The sequence below is a fragment of the Taudactylus pleione genome, unplaced genomic scaffold (genome assembly GCF_031769625.1).
Source record: "Taudactylus pleione unplaced genomic scaffold, aTauple2 ptg000347l, whole genome shotgun sequence".
Classification (NCBI taxonomy): Eukaryota; Metazoa; Chordata; class Amphibia; order Anura; family Myobatrachidae; genus Taudactylus; species Taudactylus pleione.
In genome coordinates this window covers 588,345-604,722 of record NW_028284748.1, presented here as the reverse complement: position 1 = coordinate 604,722, position 16,378 = coordinate 588,345, and the positions used below count along the sequence as shown (strand labels likewise).

Below are 16,378 nucleotides of genomic sequence, written 5' to 3'. Positions count from 1 at the left end.
AACTCTATGGACCCTGAAGTAGAAAACAAGAGATGTTAAGAACTTTTATGTTTCTACGAAGTCCATAGGGTCCACAGGTCGCCCGCCCTGACTCACATGGCTTCATATGGGCTGTGTTACTGGTCACCGGTTTCCCGTCTCCTTCTCTGTGAGTATGGTTCTTGTGTGTTCCAGTCTTCCTTCTCTCTGTTTTTATCTCCCCCGGCTTTTGCTACTTACCAACTGAGGTGCCTGTGGCTGGGGGCGGGGTATATAGGAGGATGGACCCAGTGCATCCTGGAAGCAGCAAAGTCTTTCTTTCCTCCTCCGGCCTTTGGCTACTTACAAACTGAGGTGCCTCTGGCTTGGGGGCGGGGTTATAGGGAGAGTGGACCCAGTGCATCCTGGGAGCTGAAAGCTTTAATTGCGGGATGCCCGATTTGGTTCCCAACCTATACCCCAAGGTCAACCCTATGGACTTCGTAGAAACAGAGATAACAAAGGTAAGTTCTTACCATATCTCGTTTTTCCTTCACCTCTTTTAAAGTATGCCCTTACGCAGTATCTTCTCTTAAACATGGTAGTTTACTTTTATTTTGAGGTTTGTTTTTGTTTTTTTTCCCAGTGTATTGAAAGTAAGTAGTGTTTTTGCATTTCATTAATGCAGGCTTTCTAACTTGTTTATGATTGTAGGATGACAAAGCAATGCCTAAAGGAGACCTGTATGCAGATCGACCGCCACAACTTCCACGTAAGTTACAAAGTCTCTAGTAACATTCTTTCTTTAAGTTTGCACTTCTTTATTAGAATCATATTTTATTTTAATTTGGAAGATCTACCAACAAATACTATTAACACATTTACTCCCTACCAAACTAAGCATTTGGGAGGATATTCTGCAAAGTGGTGCAGCAGTTATTAGCATTACTGCCGCACTGGGCTGGAGTTTGCAGTAGTGTAAACAACTGTGTCCTTTTGGGAGAAAGTTACTGTCTAAATATTACATTGGATAAAGCAAAAGTGTTAGTAAACCATCCTTAAAATAGGATTAATGCCATATTCTATAAAATATATTCCAGTTGGTCAGCAGTTTTGCTTATAAACCGTAGGAAAAGTTTTTTATAGAATTTCTCCTTGGCTTTTTTTAAATTGTGTTTATAAAGATTTTGGCCACAGCTTCCAATCAGGAACCGGCATGGGCTTCTGCACTTATACAGAAAATGCCGCAGTTAGTAATTCAGCTTGCAACCCCCAGGCCTCCCACTCATGCTAGTCTCTTTACAGGTGTGGGCCAGGTCGCGAGTTTTCTACCTGCTCAGGGAGATTCACAGTACGCAAAACAAAAAAAGTAAACCCCCCAGCACTCAGAATTAAATCAGCAATAAGATTTGAAAAACTACATGTTGGTAGAAATTTCAGAGATCTCAGTTGCATATATTTGCAAAGATATGGCTAAGCCTCCGGGCCGCGTCACGGCGTTTCTGATACTGAAGGTCCCTTGCACTTGGTCAGAGTCCGGGGTGCAGAACCCCCAAAAAGCCGGTGAAGGCCAGCCACCCCAGTGAAGCACACCAGTGAGTGAGTAAAGATTCACAATATGCTGCTGCAGAACCTCCATGGGTCCAATCGCTCGGTCGGTGCAATGTTTGGTGCAGGAGTCTACATCTCTCAAATAGATGCTGGACAAGGACAGTCTGTCCAAGCGCAAGCAGATTAGGAATGATAATTCTACACCCCTGTCTGGTTATGAATCCGACTCTGAGGTTTCATCAGATCGTGAGGATAATGTCTCTATTTCCTCTGATGTTGAAATGAGTTATCTATGGTTGATCATCTCAGGGAAGCAGGCTCCTATCTTGGCCAGGCGGCCATTGACACTAGTGTTCTAACCTCTAAAGTGTCGGCTTCTGCTGTTGCAGCCAGGAGAGCCCTCTGGCTTTGAACCTGGCCACAACGCAGACTCTAAGAAGCGCTTCCCTTTTCGAGGGAGGTTCTTTTTGGTGTTGAATTAGACAAAATCGTGGCTATGGAGGCAGCGGCCAGGACAGTTTTTCTTCCTTCCTTCTACGGCAGCCCCCAGGTCACAAATTTCTAATTTTCACTCCTTTTTACCCCTGGACTTTGAGTCATAGGGCAGTATTCTTTCTCCAGGATTCTACTACCAATCTGGATGATTTACTTCTCCTGGCCCAGTCACCAGATGTGCTTAAGGGATCACATCTGTCTCAGTGGACTTGGTACAGTCTCAAGGGTGGGTCATCAACTGGCGGAAATCCACCTGGACTCCGTCTAGGTGATGCTAAATAAGAGCCTTTCTGGACTCCAGAAGGTAATCTATATATGACGATATAGATTTGTTAGAAGTAAAGCATAGCTGGACAGAGCTACTTTGTGAAGACAAGGTGCGCTCTAGCAATATAGCTCCTTGGGAAATATAAAAGTAGACAAATATCTTAAGGGTCTGCAGACCATTCAAAATAAGATAGTCTTGCACAATCAAAGAACAGTGCACCCAAGGTGCTGGAGTGGAACTATAACTTAAAATCCTCAAATATAAATGAAAAATAAATGTGCAATATAGAAATAAATGTGCAATATAGAATGAACCAAGCCGCTAAACATTGGTTGCAATGCAAGAAATGTAAATCTACAAAAATGGAAAGACAGTGCTGCACTCATTCAATGTGAAACCAAGTGAAAAACATTAGACTTTAGCCATGTGTAAAAACGAACAATGCAAAATTAATAAAACTTTGAGTAAATTCAATAGTACCAAGAACCAAATAATGAATATTTAATACTGTAATCACCTATATCTTAGCAGATATAATATAAGTAAGCTACTACGATGGAGCACAAAGTAAATGCAATGAAAATCAAACAATTACTATTTATAAAATATATTGTAATAATCCAGAGTCCTCATGGAGACCTTTTGATGTTCCGGGGTGTTCAGTTTATAAAGTGATGATATCTTTGAATCCCTTTTGTACAGAGTTTAATGCAATCAGCAAGTCTCCAATGCAAGCCCCGGTATGATCAGCCTGCATATGAGATGGATAATGCTGTGCTGTATAGGGAAGCAAATAGAAGTGCTGAGTAGCAATGTGACAGCATGTTATGGCACATGGGAGAATTGCTGTAAGAAAGTTTGATTTTGAATAAGCAGACAAAATGGAAGGCTCTCGTCCGAATATGCTCTGTCCTTGAAGTGTTCATTAAATTGGTTTTACAAGGGTGGAGCTGAATGACAGTGGTGCGATCTTTGTCAGCTTGCTGGTTCAGCTGGAATCTCTGTAGTGCTGATTTGCTGCGCCTTATGGCCTCTGCAGCAGATGAGAACAACAGTGTCTGGTTGCTGTGAAGCTTGGGTGGCATAGGCAGAAGGAGGAGTACAAGAATTGCACAATCTCTAATTTCAGGTAAAAGATACTAAATGTAAAGTAATCAGAAGGTACAGGTATAAATGCGCAATGATAGTGCTTTTTAATTTAGGTATCTGAAGACTATTCCCTTCAACACATAAATCTGTAATGTGCATTTATATATTATGTTCTTACAGGTGGCCTTAGTGGCATTGGAATGGGCCTTGGACCTGGTGGTCAGCCCATAGATATGAACAATCTCAGAGGCTCAAGCATGGGGGGTCCTGGAGGTAAGGTACATCAATGCATTTATTCATTTTTTTTATTTTATTTTGAAATTCGTTTTAATAAAGTATAACTGTAGAATTGGGAAAGGTTACAGAAAAGAAAATGGGGAGAAGAGTGGAAATCCAGAATGCAGCACTTAGGTGTACGAAACATGCAAAAATTGCTAATTGAACATCACAAGAATAATAGAATCATTTACCAGAAGACGAAGGTCAATTATGTCAATGACAAGTTTATAAATGTAATGTAACAGTCGGTACAAAGCGAGAGGGTCACAGGTGACTTGAACTTCGGGTGCAATAACTCACAAATGCTATAGGCCTAATGAAAAAGGAGGCGGGGCCTCATGGTAATCCAGCTGCATAAACCAAATTGAGGACACTTTACTGGGGAATAGCAATAATTGAAATATGTTCCAAGTTTCTGCCCAGTAACTTGTTAGAGTGGATTTGAGGAATATCTGGTAGGGATTGGAGGAGAAAATCCGTTTGAGAATGTGGTACCCAAATGGCGGTGATATTTAAGATAAGCCGATGAACTTCCTGCCTGAGAGAAGAGATCCCTGGAATTTAAAAAAAAAAAAAAAAAGTAGTAGTGCCCTCCTGTCCATACTGACACCAATATGCAGACAAAGTACTTTGAAAAATTGCAAAAGTACTTGTATTTTACTTTTTTTTTTTTTTCCTGTATAACTTTTCATGTAATTATATCAGAATTCTAATCAGGTGTACAAAAATTAAAGTTCTAATAAGTCACATGCCTTGGGCACGTAAGCGAATGTCAGCTTGGATTAATAACCCTATGTAGGGAGTTGGTAATATGAGATCAGGATACAGTTCCCCTCTTTTAGTTCAACTTGAACTATGCTGCTATTATTATTATTATTATTTTTTATTTATTTTTTTTTGGTCTTTCTCCTGGATTCTGCACTATGTAATAAGTCATCCTCTCCTTTTCTAGGAATGGGAATGGACTCTGCAGGGTTTGGAATGAACAAAATGAGTAAGTTCTGATAGCTGTTTTACTTGCAACGGTCATTGAAATAGGATTTTGTTCTTTTATAGTTGGCTATATGAAAAGCATTGCTTTTGTTAGCTGGGCCAGTACCACTCCTCTACAACTGACCATACACTGTTCAAACGATAGGGCTGAGCAAGTCTGTATGCCTACATATATTTTTATGGCTGCATCTCCACTCCCTACCACTCTGGCCAGTTTACATTAGCATGGTCATATTCTGACATGCCCTAATTGTCTGACCACCACATCTACAATCTGAATCGCCCAATATCCTGTACATCCGGATCAAACAGTGGTATGTGCAGTTCCAGATGCACATTTGCAGTCAATTGGGTCTAAATCGACCTAATTGACCATCAAAATAGCGTATTGGCTCTTTTTTTAATTCTAAATGTTAAACTAAACTGCTTGATGCGTGATAAGTTGTTTAGCATCGACAGAAGGGTGCTAAAACATTGCTCTCTATACTATTTAAATTCTGTTATAGTTGGATGAGAATTTTGAATTTCCAAACCCTGTAAATGTAGACTTTCCTATTTACTCAGAATATCTAGCCCCTAGTGTCTATTATAACTATCGAGGGACTTGTCAAAACTCCATCTCCATCCTTCTTTCTCATCAGTACTTGACTCTATATAAATGTGTGTATATAATTTAATTAGTGTATGTATAAATGTCATCTGGCTCACCTAGCTTGGAAAATGCACGCTGGCATCTCCTGCGACTTTTCGCGGGATCCTATGTGTTTTTCGTGAGAAAAACAAAGGTCACGGACGGAAAAAAATCGGCGCAAAACAGTTTTTGTTTTGTTTTGTTTTTTTTGTGTCCTGATAACATTTTTCTGCTAATTGGATACCGGCTTAAGGGTGCATAAACACCTGCATGATATCGGGCTGAGTTAGCCGGATCGGAACGACAATCTGCCATATTGTGCAGTGTGTATGCCCGACTTGTGCGCTACCGCGGTCTCATGCGTTATCACACGAAATCGCATGCAGCGACATGCATATTACTGAAAGACGGAACAGTCATCATTCAGTCTTTCATTAAATCTTTTAAGTGTGTACCGGCAATCATGCGATGTCCAGGGTGAAGGCAAATCACCCTGAACATCGGCACGATTGCCGGTCGTTTAGGTGTGTACCCAGCCTTAGTGTATTAGAGACATCTGAACCACCACTGAATGAATTATGGCACAAATTACTGTTTTGAAATATCCTCAGTGGAGGAAACACTGAGTAAGGGTGACTTCATTATTTAGAAGTCTGGGTGAACATACCTAAACATTATTTTTTTATTTATGTTTAAAGCTCTTTTATTTAACTATTTGTTCATACTGGTTATAGTCAATATGCACAGAAAAGATTTCATGAAATTATAACTATTTTAACCTGTCCACATTCATATGGTGCGTAAACACTGGGCGATTAAAGTGGACGACTGAACGATATCGTTATCGTTCAGTCGTCCATTTTATCGTCTATTTTTAACATCAAAATGACGAACGATTACGACGACGCGCGTTCCCGCAGGTCGTTCTTCATCATCGTTCATCAAGTAAACATGCAGGCCAACCTGACTATGTCGTCAGGTTGCTGCATGTTGGGGACTAGGGGAGAGAGCCCGGTGCTGAACGATATAATTAATGATATCGTTCAGCGGGTGTGCTCAATGTCATGAACATTGAGCACACCCTGCCGGGGACACACTAGACTATATCGCTCAGGGAGCATATCGTCTAGTGTGCATGCTACTATAGGGTTACTTGTTTTCTGAGTATTCATAATATTTAAACCTGATCAATTAAAACAAAATGAAAATAGTTTGTTAAAATCTTCAGGGTTTTTTTATGTGCTATCTGGACTACCTTAAGAATATCTTATTCAGGACAAATGCAGCTTGGCTATGGCTCCTTCCTATTCTATTTTCTTATTTCGTAAAGAAAATAGTCACAGCTGTCAGACAGTAAACACTTTGCTGGAATAAATGGAGCGTTCCCTCCATTATTCCACCATTTGATAACACAGGTCAAAGCTGCTGGCATAGTGGTATGTTATTTATAAGGTAAGTTATTATTGCGCAAGCCTCTGTATGACTATGTTACTACTACTTCCAAACCCCCTCCATATGTACAATTTTTATTTTTATTTTTAAATCATACAGATGCACAAGGTGGCTCCCTTGGCACATAAATTTCTTACTTTGATTTACCATTAAATACATAAAAAATGCTCACAAAGGTGGTGCGGCTTAACTGCCTGACAGAGCAGACATGTTTTTCTGAGGCTCCTACTTATGCAGACTTTTGGCTATTATTTTGGGGTTACCCCTGTCCCCTATACTCCACATAGCATCCTATTTAAACCAAGGAGTACCTGAGGAACCTTTTTAGATAACTCCATTCAGGAATAAGAAGGAGATCACATAGTAGCTGAGCGCAGCCTACCTCGCGCTGGAACTTACTACCTCGTGGGTTCACTCTGTCCCCACCGGCGCAGTGAATGCCTACGGTCTCCCGTGGTGCCCTTACCCGTCTGCTTGATGTGGAGAATCCTGCCTGTGGCTGCTTGAACTCCTGCTGATCGCCGCGGACACACTGCATTAACCTGGGCACGGACGTGATTGCCGGGACTCTCGATACCGCCTGGTTGACTGAGGTACCCGCATTCTGATCAGCCGGCTGTCTCCCGCTCCTGTGGCCACTTTGGACGGTACGGAGGCAAGCACACAGCCGACAGTTACCGCCCGCACCCGAAGATCTGTTGCCAGTCTCACCGGTGCCCGCTGTGTTTAACGAGACCCTGTGGCCTCCTTCTAGCGCTGTCTTGAAGCCCCGGAGCAGAAGTGTCCCAACTCTAATTTTTCCTGGGGGATCAAACTTTTTGCCTCCAGAGTTCCTACCGGTCAGAAGTTGACCATCCTGCATTGCCCCCCACCTTGGCTGTCAAATTTACAAGGGCAGCTTCAACTCCTAGATAAGTGACAGACCCATTACTAGTTCACATACAGTCCAAGACATCATCTCTATAAAAGAGTCTCTCACTAAAATTGTGGGGACCCACCAATCAATCACCCCTGACCAGAGACCGGTGAATATTATCTGCCCTCCATATATGTCAAGTTTTGCATATTTTTGCTATACTTCTCATTTCTGCTGCTGCCAATCCTGAAGCCACAGCTTCATCTAGTGGTATTTTTCTATTACTACACTTTTTATATGTTCATATCTACAGCTTATCCACTGCAGGATATGTAATATTATACCAGGAGCCTAGTCCTGTGCATATTAATAATGTCTTAAGAGTTCCCCTTCTTTCCAACTGGTATTGACGGTCAAGCATTCTCCTTTGACTCAATCATCATGCCTAAAGGGGGGGAAAAAAAGCAGGATCCCACAACCTAGTTGGTTATTTTAGGGAACCCTACACTGTCATCTTCTAATACCTCACCTACTGACGAGATCTCTGATAAGGACTCTGATGAGGAAATCTCTTGAACACCAGCCACGAAAGCTGACATTGCGGTGCTTCTCATTGAAATTAAAAGTATTAAGAAGACAATTCGTATGGAAGTCCAAGATGCCCTCTTTGGTATTAAAACAGAGGTGGTCACTTTGGGCTCCAGAGTCGATTGCTTTTCAACAAGAGTCCGAACAACGAACAAGATGTGACCCAAATTCGTATTGGATGTGATGCTTTTGGCTGATAAACAGGAAGATTTAGATGAGGCTTCCGGAACAATCTCTGGATTCGCAACATCCCTGAATCTGTGGAATCCGCCCATCTAATGGACTATCTTCTCCGCCTTTTTCGGGTCCTTGCTCCCTCCAGTCCAGATGATCTGTTGCTCTTAGACAGGGCTCATCGAGCACTTCGCCCTAGATCCCTGGACGCTAACACCCCTAGAGATGTAATTCTGAGACTACATTATTATTCGGCAAAAGAACCAGTTCTATACAAAATCCAGACTATCCTCCAACATCACTTTTGAGTGATCCACGCTCCTTCTTTTTCAAGATCTTTCCCCCATCACTCTGGCAAGACTTCAGGAAATGAAAGATATTACCAAGACACTGAGACCATAACATTAAGTATCCTTGGGGCTTCCACTTTGCCCTCCAAGTTTGTTCTGATGGCAAAGTTTTGGCTGCCAAGACATATGATGAAGCCCTACAATTGCTTCGACGTTTGAATCTCTCGATCCTCAACCCCTCCACAGCATTCTCCTCCTGTCAACACCTCCCCACCCCGTAAAGCCCCGTCCCAGGAATGGCATACAGTTGGGTAAACCTCACACACCATTCCAGATACCGAAATCCACTCCCTTTTCTCTGTTCTATTTTTATGAAGATTACCCTCTGTAGACCGCCGTTGATGCTTTGAAGGCTACATGGTCTATCATCGACATGGGTTTTGAAGAGGGCTCTGGTCTTTGAGATAAATGGTCCACGTGAGCTCACATATAGGTCCATACTATTACCTTTGTTACATAAATGTTACTATTTGTATTTCAAGTTAAAGTTTTGGGGCCACTTTATGTAATTTCCCAGAAGACAGAACAGTTTTTCCTACTCATATGCAACCCGATAGGTGTTTTCATTAGTTACGTGCCTAGCCTATAATGCTCCCGGCGATATAAGAGATGGGTGATGACGTGCCTTTATCCACCTTGTACTTTTAGATATCCTGTTTATATATTGCTTTGATGTTGCTCTGTTGTTTATATGGGCTTGTTACATTTTATTTGTATCCCTATTGTGTGTCTAACCTTTCTTGTCCTTCCTGGGACTCCTCGCCCCATATCCCTACAACTCCTTCTTCTTACTATGACTAATGCCAAGTATGCTTAATTTGATTTTATGTGCACTTAGGACTTAGGGTCTCATTCAGATCCGGTCCCAAGCGCCGATGCGCTCGCAACCGGGTTGATGGTCCCCACAGAGCATGTGCGCGACGGAGCCGGCTCCATCGTGCACATGCACGAGACCCGGCTAGCGATGGACGCTCCATCGCTAGGGGTCTCGTAGTAGACTGGGTGAGCTGTTGATGTTGAGTGACAGCTCACCCGTTTGCTGGGCGGGCCGGGGGCGTGCCCGGCCAAACGGAGGCGTTCCAGTCGGAACGCTTGCCATTTGGGGGCGGCCCCACTGACGACATTGATGATGTCAGTGGGGAACTTCTTACTCAAACAGAGCAGGAAGTTCCCTGGGGCTTATGATTGCCCAGACCCAACCTTAGGGTCTGGTCGTTAGTCGCGATGGTGATGACCATTGCGACCAACACCCTGATCGCATGCTAAGCTGTGGGTGGTAACCCACAGCTTAGCTTGCGACCTGGAGGCAGCACTTCAAAACAAGAAGTGCCTGCCCTCATTCAGAGTGAGCGATCACTTCTTGCGATCGACTCTGAATGAGGGCCTTAGACTATACTCCCTCTACACTCGTCCTTTCTCTGGACAGCTGTGACCATCCCCCCACCCGGTCCACATGACCGGCATCGAACATATTATGCTTCTTGGCCTACTTTTTCCCTGGGTCCGATTTGCGGAACAAAACCTGATTTCTACTCTGCTCCCTCTCTACTTTTTTTTTTTCCCCCTTCTTGGTCACCCTCGTCTTTCCTTCCTTTCCACTTGGAAGTCCTGCTGATATTTCTCTGTCTGTTTTTGTTTTTTTATATATAAATGGTACTTAGGATTTTCTCTTTGAACACGAAGGGCCTGAATAGCCCCCATAAACGCTCTCTATTGTTCCACACTCTCCAGCAACTGAGTGGTGACGTAATATTTTTACAGGAAACTCGTATTGCTGGTACACGTCACCCTGAACTTCGTTCTAAACGGTTCCCAAGTACTTTTTCACGCTTGCGATCCCACTCACAAAAAGAAGTGTGTATTCTATTTGCCCGTCGCCTTACGTTCACACCCTCGGAGATGATTAAGGACCCTGAAGGCAGATACTTGCTCTTGGTCGGGACTTTGAATGGGATTCGCAAATGTCTACACCCCTAATCAATCTCAGACTAATTTTTTCAATTTCCTCAATAGTTTATTGGTACTCCATAGACTGGGCATAGTAGTTATGGGTGGGGACTTTACTGTGACCCTTGATTGCCACCTGGATAAGTCCAAACCCCTCCCCAAATCCCTTCAATAATCTCACTCTTGTAACTCTACTGCCCTAAATCTCCTTTTATCGAAACACCTTCTTTTTGATGCTTGGAGAGTGAAGGAACCCACCGCCCAAGACTATACATATTACTCTCCCATATATGACTTGTATACAAGGTTGGACATGATATTTCTGCGCACTGAACCATCCCAGTGCATATTGGACTCTTCCATCCATCCCAGCACATGGTCCGATCACTGTCCAATTACAGTAGATGTACCCGGTCCCCAAATGCCTAATCGCCAGCCTTCATGGTGTTTAAATTACAACTCCTTCTTAATCCCTTACTCAAAACCCAATTAACAGAAGAATTGACACATTACTTTAGATCTAATAAGAATCCAAATATTACCCCTATGATTTTATGGGATGCCCATAAGGCAGTTATGCGGAGTTATCTAATCAGAGCATCCGCCCACGCTACTAAAACTAGGACTAAACTCATTCAAGACCTCTCAGAGCAAATATGGTCACTCTCTTTAAAACACAAACACTCAGGATCACATGCGGATCTATCCGCTCTGTTGTCTGCTAGGGGTGAATTGAACTTGCTTTTGACAGCTAAGGCCGAGACTAGTCTAAAATGGCTAAATCAATCTTTCTACGAGAAAGGGGACAAAGCCGACATGCTTCTCGCCTCTAGACTGCGGTCTAAACTCGCTCAAAGTAATGTTCTTTCCATCCGATCTTCCACAGGTCAAATTTTGTGAGATCCTAAACTCATCACCCAAGCTTTCTTTCACTTCCATGACAAACTCTATAATGCTTTTGGGTCCTCTAGGGCTTCGCCTACATTTGGTGCAGAGATCCGGGATTTCCTGTCACAATGCCACCTGCCCCGCTTATCTCCAGAGGCAGCATATGCGCTTAATACTGAAATATCTGAGGATGAGGTCGCCCCCGCCATTAAAACTCTAAAGAGCAACAAAGCGCCGGGCCCTGATGGCTTTACGGCCAGCTCTTACTAGACCTTCCAGCATCATCTTATATCCCACTTATCGGTTCTATTTAATGATATACTACAAGGCGCCCACCTCTCTAGCTCTGCTCTTGAGGCCAAGATTATTGTTATACCTAAAGATGGTAAAGACGCAACGATTTTGTGCTATTCACCCATATTGTTACTTAACATCGATATTAAGTTATATGCTAAAATTCTGGCCTTACGATTAAACACTGTATTGCCTCAACTTATTCATAATGATCAAGTGGGGTTTATCCCAGGCAGACCAGCACGGTACAACACAAGACGCATCATTGGTCTTATGCATTCTATAAACTCTCTGCACACTCCTGCACTTATACTTTCTCTGGACGCAGAGAAAGCGTTTGATAGGATTAGTTGGCCTTTTGTTTGAGACTAAGACATTTTGGGCTTGGTGGAGACTTCCTCACTGGGATCCAGACCTTGTACTCAGGCCCATCGGCTAAGGTGTCTGTAAATGGACTAGCCTCGTGTCCAGTGGAGATTACGAATGGCACTAGACAGTGGTGCCCTTTGTCACCCCTGATCTTTGCCGTAACCATCGAACCCCTGGCGGCCTGTATCCACGCTTCAAATGATATCACAGGGATTGTTGTTGTTGGGTCGGATTACAAGATTTCATTGTTTGCATGATGACATTCTGCTTTCCCTGTACTCTCCCCACACTTCCCTGACAAATTTGTTCCAACTTCTCACTGAATATGGCCGTCTGTCGGACTATAAAATTAATTGGTAAAAAAAATGAAGCCTTGCCTCTCCACATTTAATCCGGCCTGTCTGTCACTCTTACAAACCAACTACAGATTCGCTTGGCGACTTACTAAGATCCGATACCTGAGCATCTCTATTACAAACCACTATAGTACTCTTTATAAAGAGAACTTTCTACCTCTGATCTCGTCCATCAAAGCAGACCTGCTCAGGTGGCATTCTCTTATCACCTGGTTGGGTCGTATTGTGGTCCTTAAAATGAATATACTTCCACGTATTTTATACCGGTTTCAAACTTTGCTGGTTAAGGTTCCAGAATCAGTTTTAGCTCAGCTGCACACATGGTTTCTCCGTTTGTCTGGAGGAACAAGGTGCCCAGAACAGGATTTTCGATTCTACGGAGACCTGTAATGGAATGAGAGAGGGGTTTCCCGGACATCCATCTATACTATTATGATTCTCATTTAAGTCAAGCTATTGCCTGGTTCGCCCCCACCTCAACTCTTAGGTGGCTCCAACTAGAGACTGATCCAAGTCAAGCTAACTTAATGGCCTCCCAACTACTGATACCCTCCAAGTCCAGATCTCCTCAAATTGGTTTACATCCTGTCCTTAATTTTACCTGCCATACCTGGGACTACTGTACCAGTCACTTCAAACTCTTCTCGTCTCCCTCTTCCCTTACCCCTTTATGGGATAATCCTGCTTTCCCACCAGGCCAATCCTCGATACGTGCTCGTCCCTGGATTAGTATAAATATATGATTTGCTATAGATTTTTTTGGATAATGGTTTATGTAGGATGCTACCGGAAATTATTACTAAATTTAATTTCCCTGAGGTGAATCCATTTATATGCTTTCAAATAAGGCATTTTGTGATCTATAACTAGCCCTATACCACTTTGCTATCTATCAGTCCCCTAGCTCAGGGCATTATATCTGCCACTTATTCACTCCTATCATATGAGCAATCTCCTTCCCCATCGTTTGTACTTCAGTGGGAAATAGACCTGGGTCCACCACCTGATAAGCAAGCATGGTCGGATATTTATATGTCTGTTTCAAAGACATCTATTTAAACTTTGGTTAAGGAGAACGCCTATAAGATTTTTTACAGATGGTAACTGGTCCCTACTGGATTACACAAAATGTTTCCTTCGGTCTCCCTTCAGTGCTGGAGAGGATGTGGCACCCTAGGTTATTTTATTCACATATGGTGGACATGCCCCAAAATAGCGCTATATTGGAACATGATTGCAAATTTATTAAGTGAAGTCATTAATGTCCCTATAGTTAAAGACCCTTGGTCTTTTCTCTTAGGTCTACCAATTGGAACACTAGATGCAACCTCTAGTAAGTTAATGGTTCAAATATTGAATGCAGCCAGATGCCTCGTTACTCTAATTTGGAAACGTTTAGAAACTCCTCTCCGCATAGTTATTGATAAAATCTGGTACCTGGCAAGTAATAATAGATCCATTAGTTTCTTACAGGTCTGGAATCCCTGGTACAAGTATCAAAACCCCTCACATAGCCCCCACTCGTTGGGTGGACTCTCAGCCTTTCTGTTCTAATTGTTTGATTTTGTCTATTCATTTATTTATTTTTTGTGTGCTTTTGCATGCTTTCTCAAATCTAGTTTAGTACCATTTGATAATGCCCCGCTCTTTGCTGAGGTGTTATACCAGTGAGGTTCCCATATCCCCCTCTCCGTTTCTTCTTTCTCTCACTTTCTTCGCCCTCTATTTTTCTTTTTTCTACCCTTTTCTTCTACCCTTTTTTCCTATAGCTAATTTTAAATAGTCAATCGTATATAGCATAGCAGATAACTATGTCTAACATATTCTCCAGATGTATATTTGACTCACAATGTTTTCTTATTATCTAAAAGCTTATGTTGTGAATGTTTTATGTATTTTAAATAAAAATAAACTATTTAAAAAAAAAAAAATGCTCAGAAAAATAGCGAGGGACATAGTCACAACCAAATGCTTAGTGTGTGCAGAGATGAGGGGAATGGACATAGAAGTGTCCACGTACATCTATCCTCCATGCGCTACAAGTCGCGCCACACAATGCGGGAACTCTGTGTGCCTCGGTAGCACTGAGCATCTTTCGTGCGCCTTTTTATCTTCAAATGCGTCTTATTCACACAGTGATGCAAATAGCTAGCACAAGCAGCTTCTGCTGATTTTAAATGATATGCAGCATGCCTATATTCTGTGTGCATATGCGGGTGTATCTGCATGTGAAATGCTACGTTAGTGTCAGCGGCTGTAACACTGTAACGTAGCGTTTCGCATGCAGATACACCCGCAGACGCAAAGAAAAAATATGCAGCATGCCTATCATTTTATTCAGCTGCTGTGTGAATAAGACACATTTGAAGGTAAAAAGTTGCACAAAAAAATGCTCGGCGCTACCAAGTCACGCCACAGCATGGCGCAATTAGAAGTGCTGTTTAACGCGCAAGGAGGCTAGATGTATGAGGACACCTCTGTATACTAAATTTATACATAGTCTTACAAACATGTACAATAAAAAAAATTAAAATAAGCAAACCTGAGCAGAATATGGAATATACAAGGACTATAGGGATAGTGTATTTAATGGATAGAAGTGTCCTAATTAACACAAAGGTAATCCTTGTGTAAATTGCAGCATATACCGGTAGGTGAATTTCTTGTGAGTGGAAGTATCTGTTTTATCAAAGGGAATTTGTGTCAATCATTGAAAGTGCGTTAAGGGGCCCATACAGTAGGCGACAGGTTGTGCGATGCTGCAATCTGATTGGAAACGCCGATCCGCCAGAGGATCAGTGCCATCGATGTTCCGCAATCCGTTGGAGGATCAGTGAAATTTTCAATGTTAAATTTTCACATATTTTGCTAATCACAATCATATTTTGATCGCGATCAGCAAATCGGTGAAATCCAACATGTTGGATTTCACGATCCTGCAACCCGGCATCTCAGGATCGTAGGAACCCGACAATCCATCGCTAGTGTAAAGGGCCATAAAACACATAAACTGGTCAAACACAGGTTTGAACATCTGTAGATTGCTGATTCATTCACAAGTAATATTATTAGTGCCATTATAATAGGTAGCAGCACATGAAAAGTTCCCTGATACTACCATAATCAGATTGCAATGGAACCTGCACTTGAAATAAAATGTTGCAAGACAGACCGAAAAAAAGTGGACTTTTACTTATTTTTATTTTTGCGGGGGAAGGGAGGGGGGGGGGGCGCACACTTTAAGTAATGGTGTTAATTTTTAAATATAACCATTTTATTATTGTAATAGCAATGACCCAAAGTTTTAAACATAAGACAGCAAAGTTTAAGAAAAACAAACTATAAAAACATATGTTTTAAAAAGAAGTTATGTGACATCTGTGAGTAATTAAGCAGGGCATACCTGGCCAGATAGATTAAATGTCTGTTTGTCTGTCAGGAATTCTGACACATGGCGCTATACACTGTGAGATCTCAGTGTATCAGACCCAACATCTGTGCTCCGCCCCCCGGGGGAAGAGACATTTCCATGTTCCTTCCATGGGAAGGAACACCGGAAATGTCAGTCTGTCCGCCGTGGCTGGGCATACACTGCCCGATGCAGCCGACATTTTAACTCACAAATATTGCATCGGACAGGCATGCTGGTAGATCTGGCATGCCCGACTGAGCGATATTTAACCCTCGGTCGCCTGCACAAATGCTACAATTATCGGGCGGATCGCCCCGATAATTGTAGTGTGTATGACCAGCTTTAGTCCTTCACACAAGTAGCCCATAGGTTTCTGTTACAGGTGGCAAAATATTTATTTACAAAATCTTTTGAAACAATCTTTAGTC

The 16,378-nt window shown here is 42.3% G+C and overlaps 1 protein-coding gene across 1 annotated transcript in view; it reads left to right on the top strand.

The window, feature by feature from the left end:
* LOC148508739 (heterogeneous nuclear ribonucleoprotein M-like) overlaps positions 1-16,378 on the top strand; it is a 105,388-nt gene that overhangs the window by 46,871 nt on the left and 42,139 nt on the right. The window contains exons 6-8 of the mRNA XM_088444078.1: positions 673-730; positions 3,542-3,634; positions 4,593-4,634. Coding sequence (XP_088300204.1) covers positions 673-730; positions 3,542-3,634; positions 4,593-4,634 — 193 coding nt within the window. The remainder of the gene's footprint in view (positions 1-672; positions 731-3,541; positions 3,635-4,592; positions 4,635-16,378) is intronic.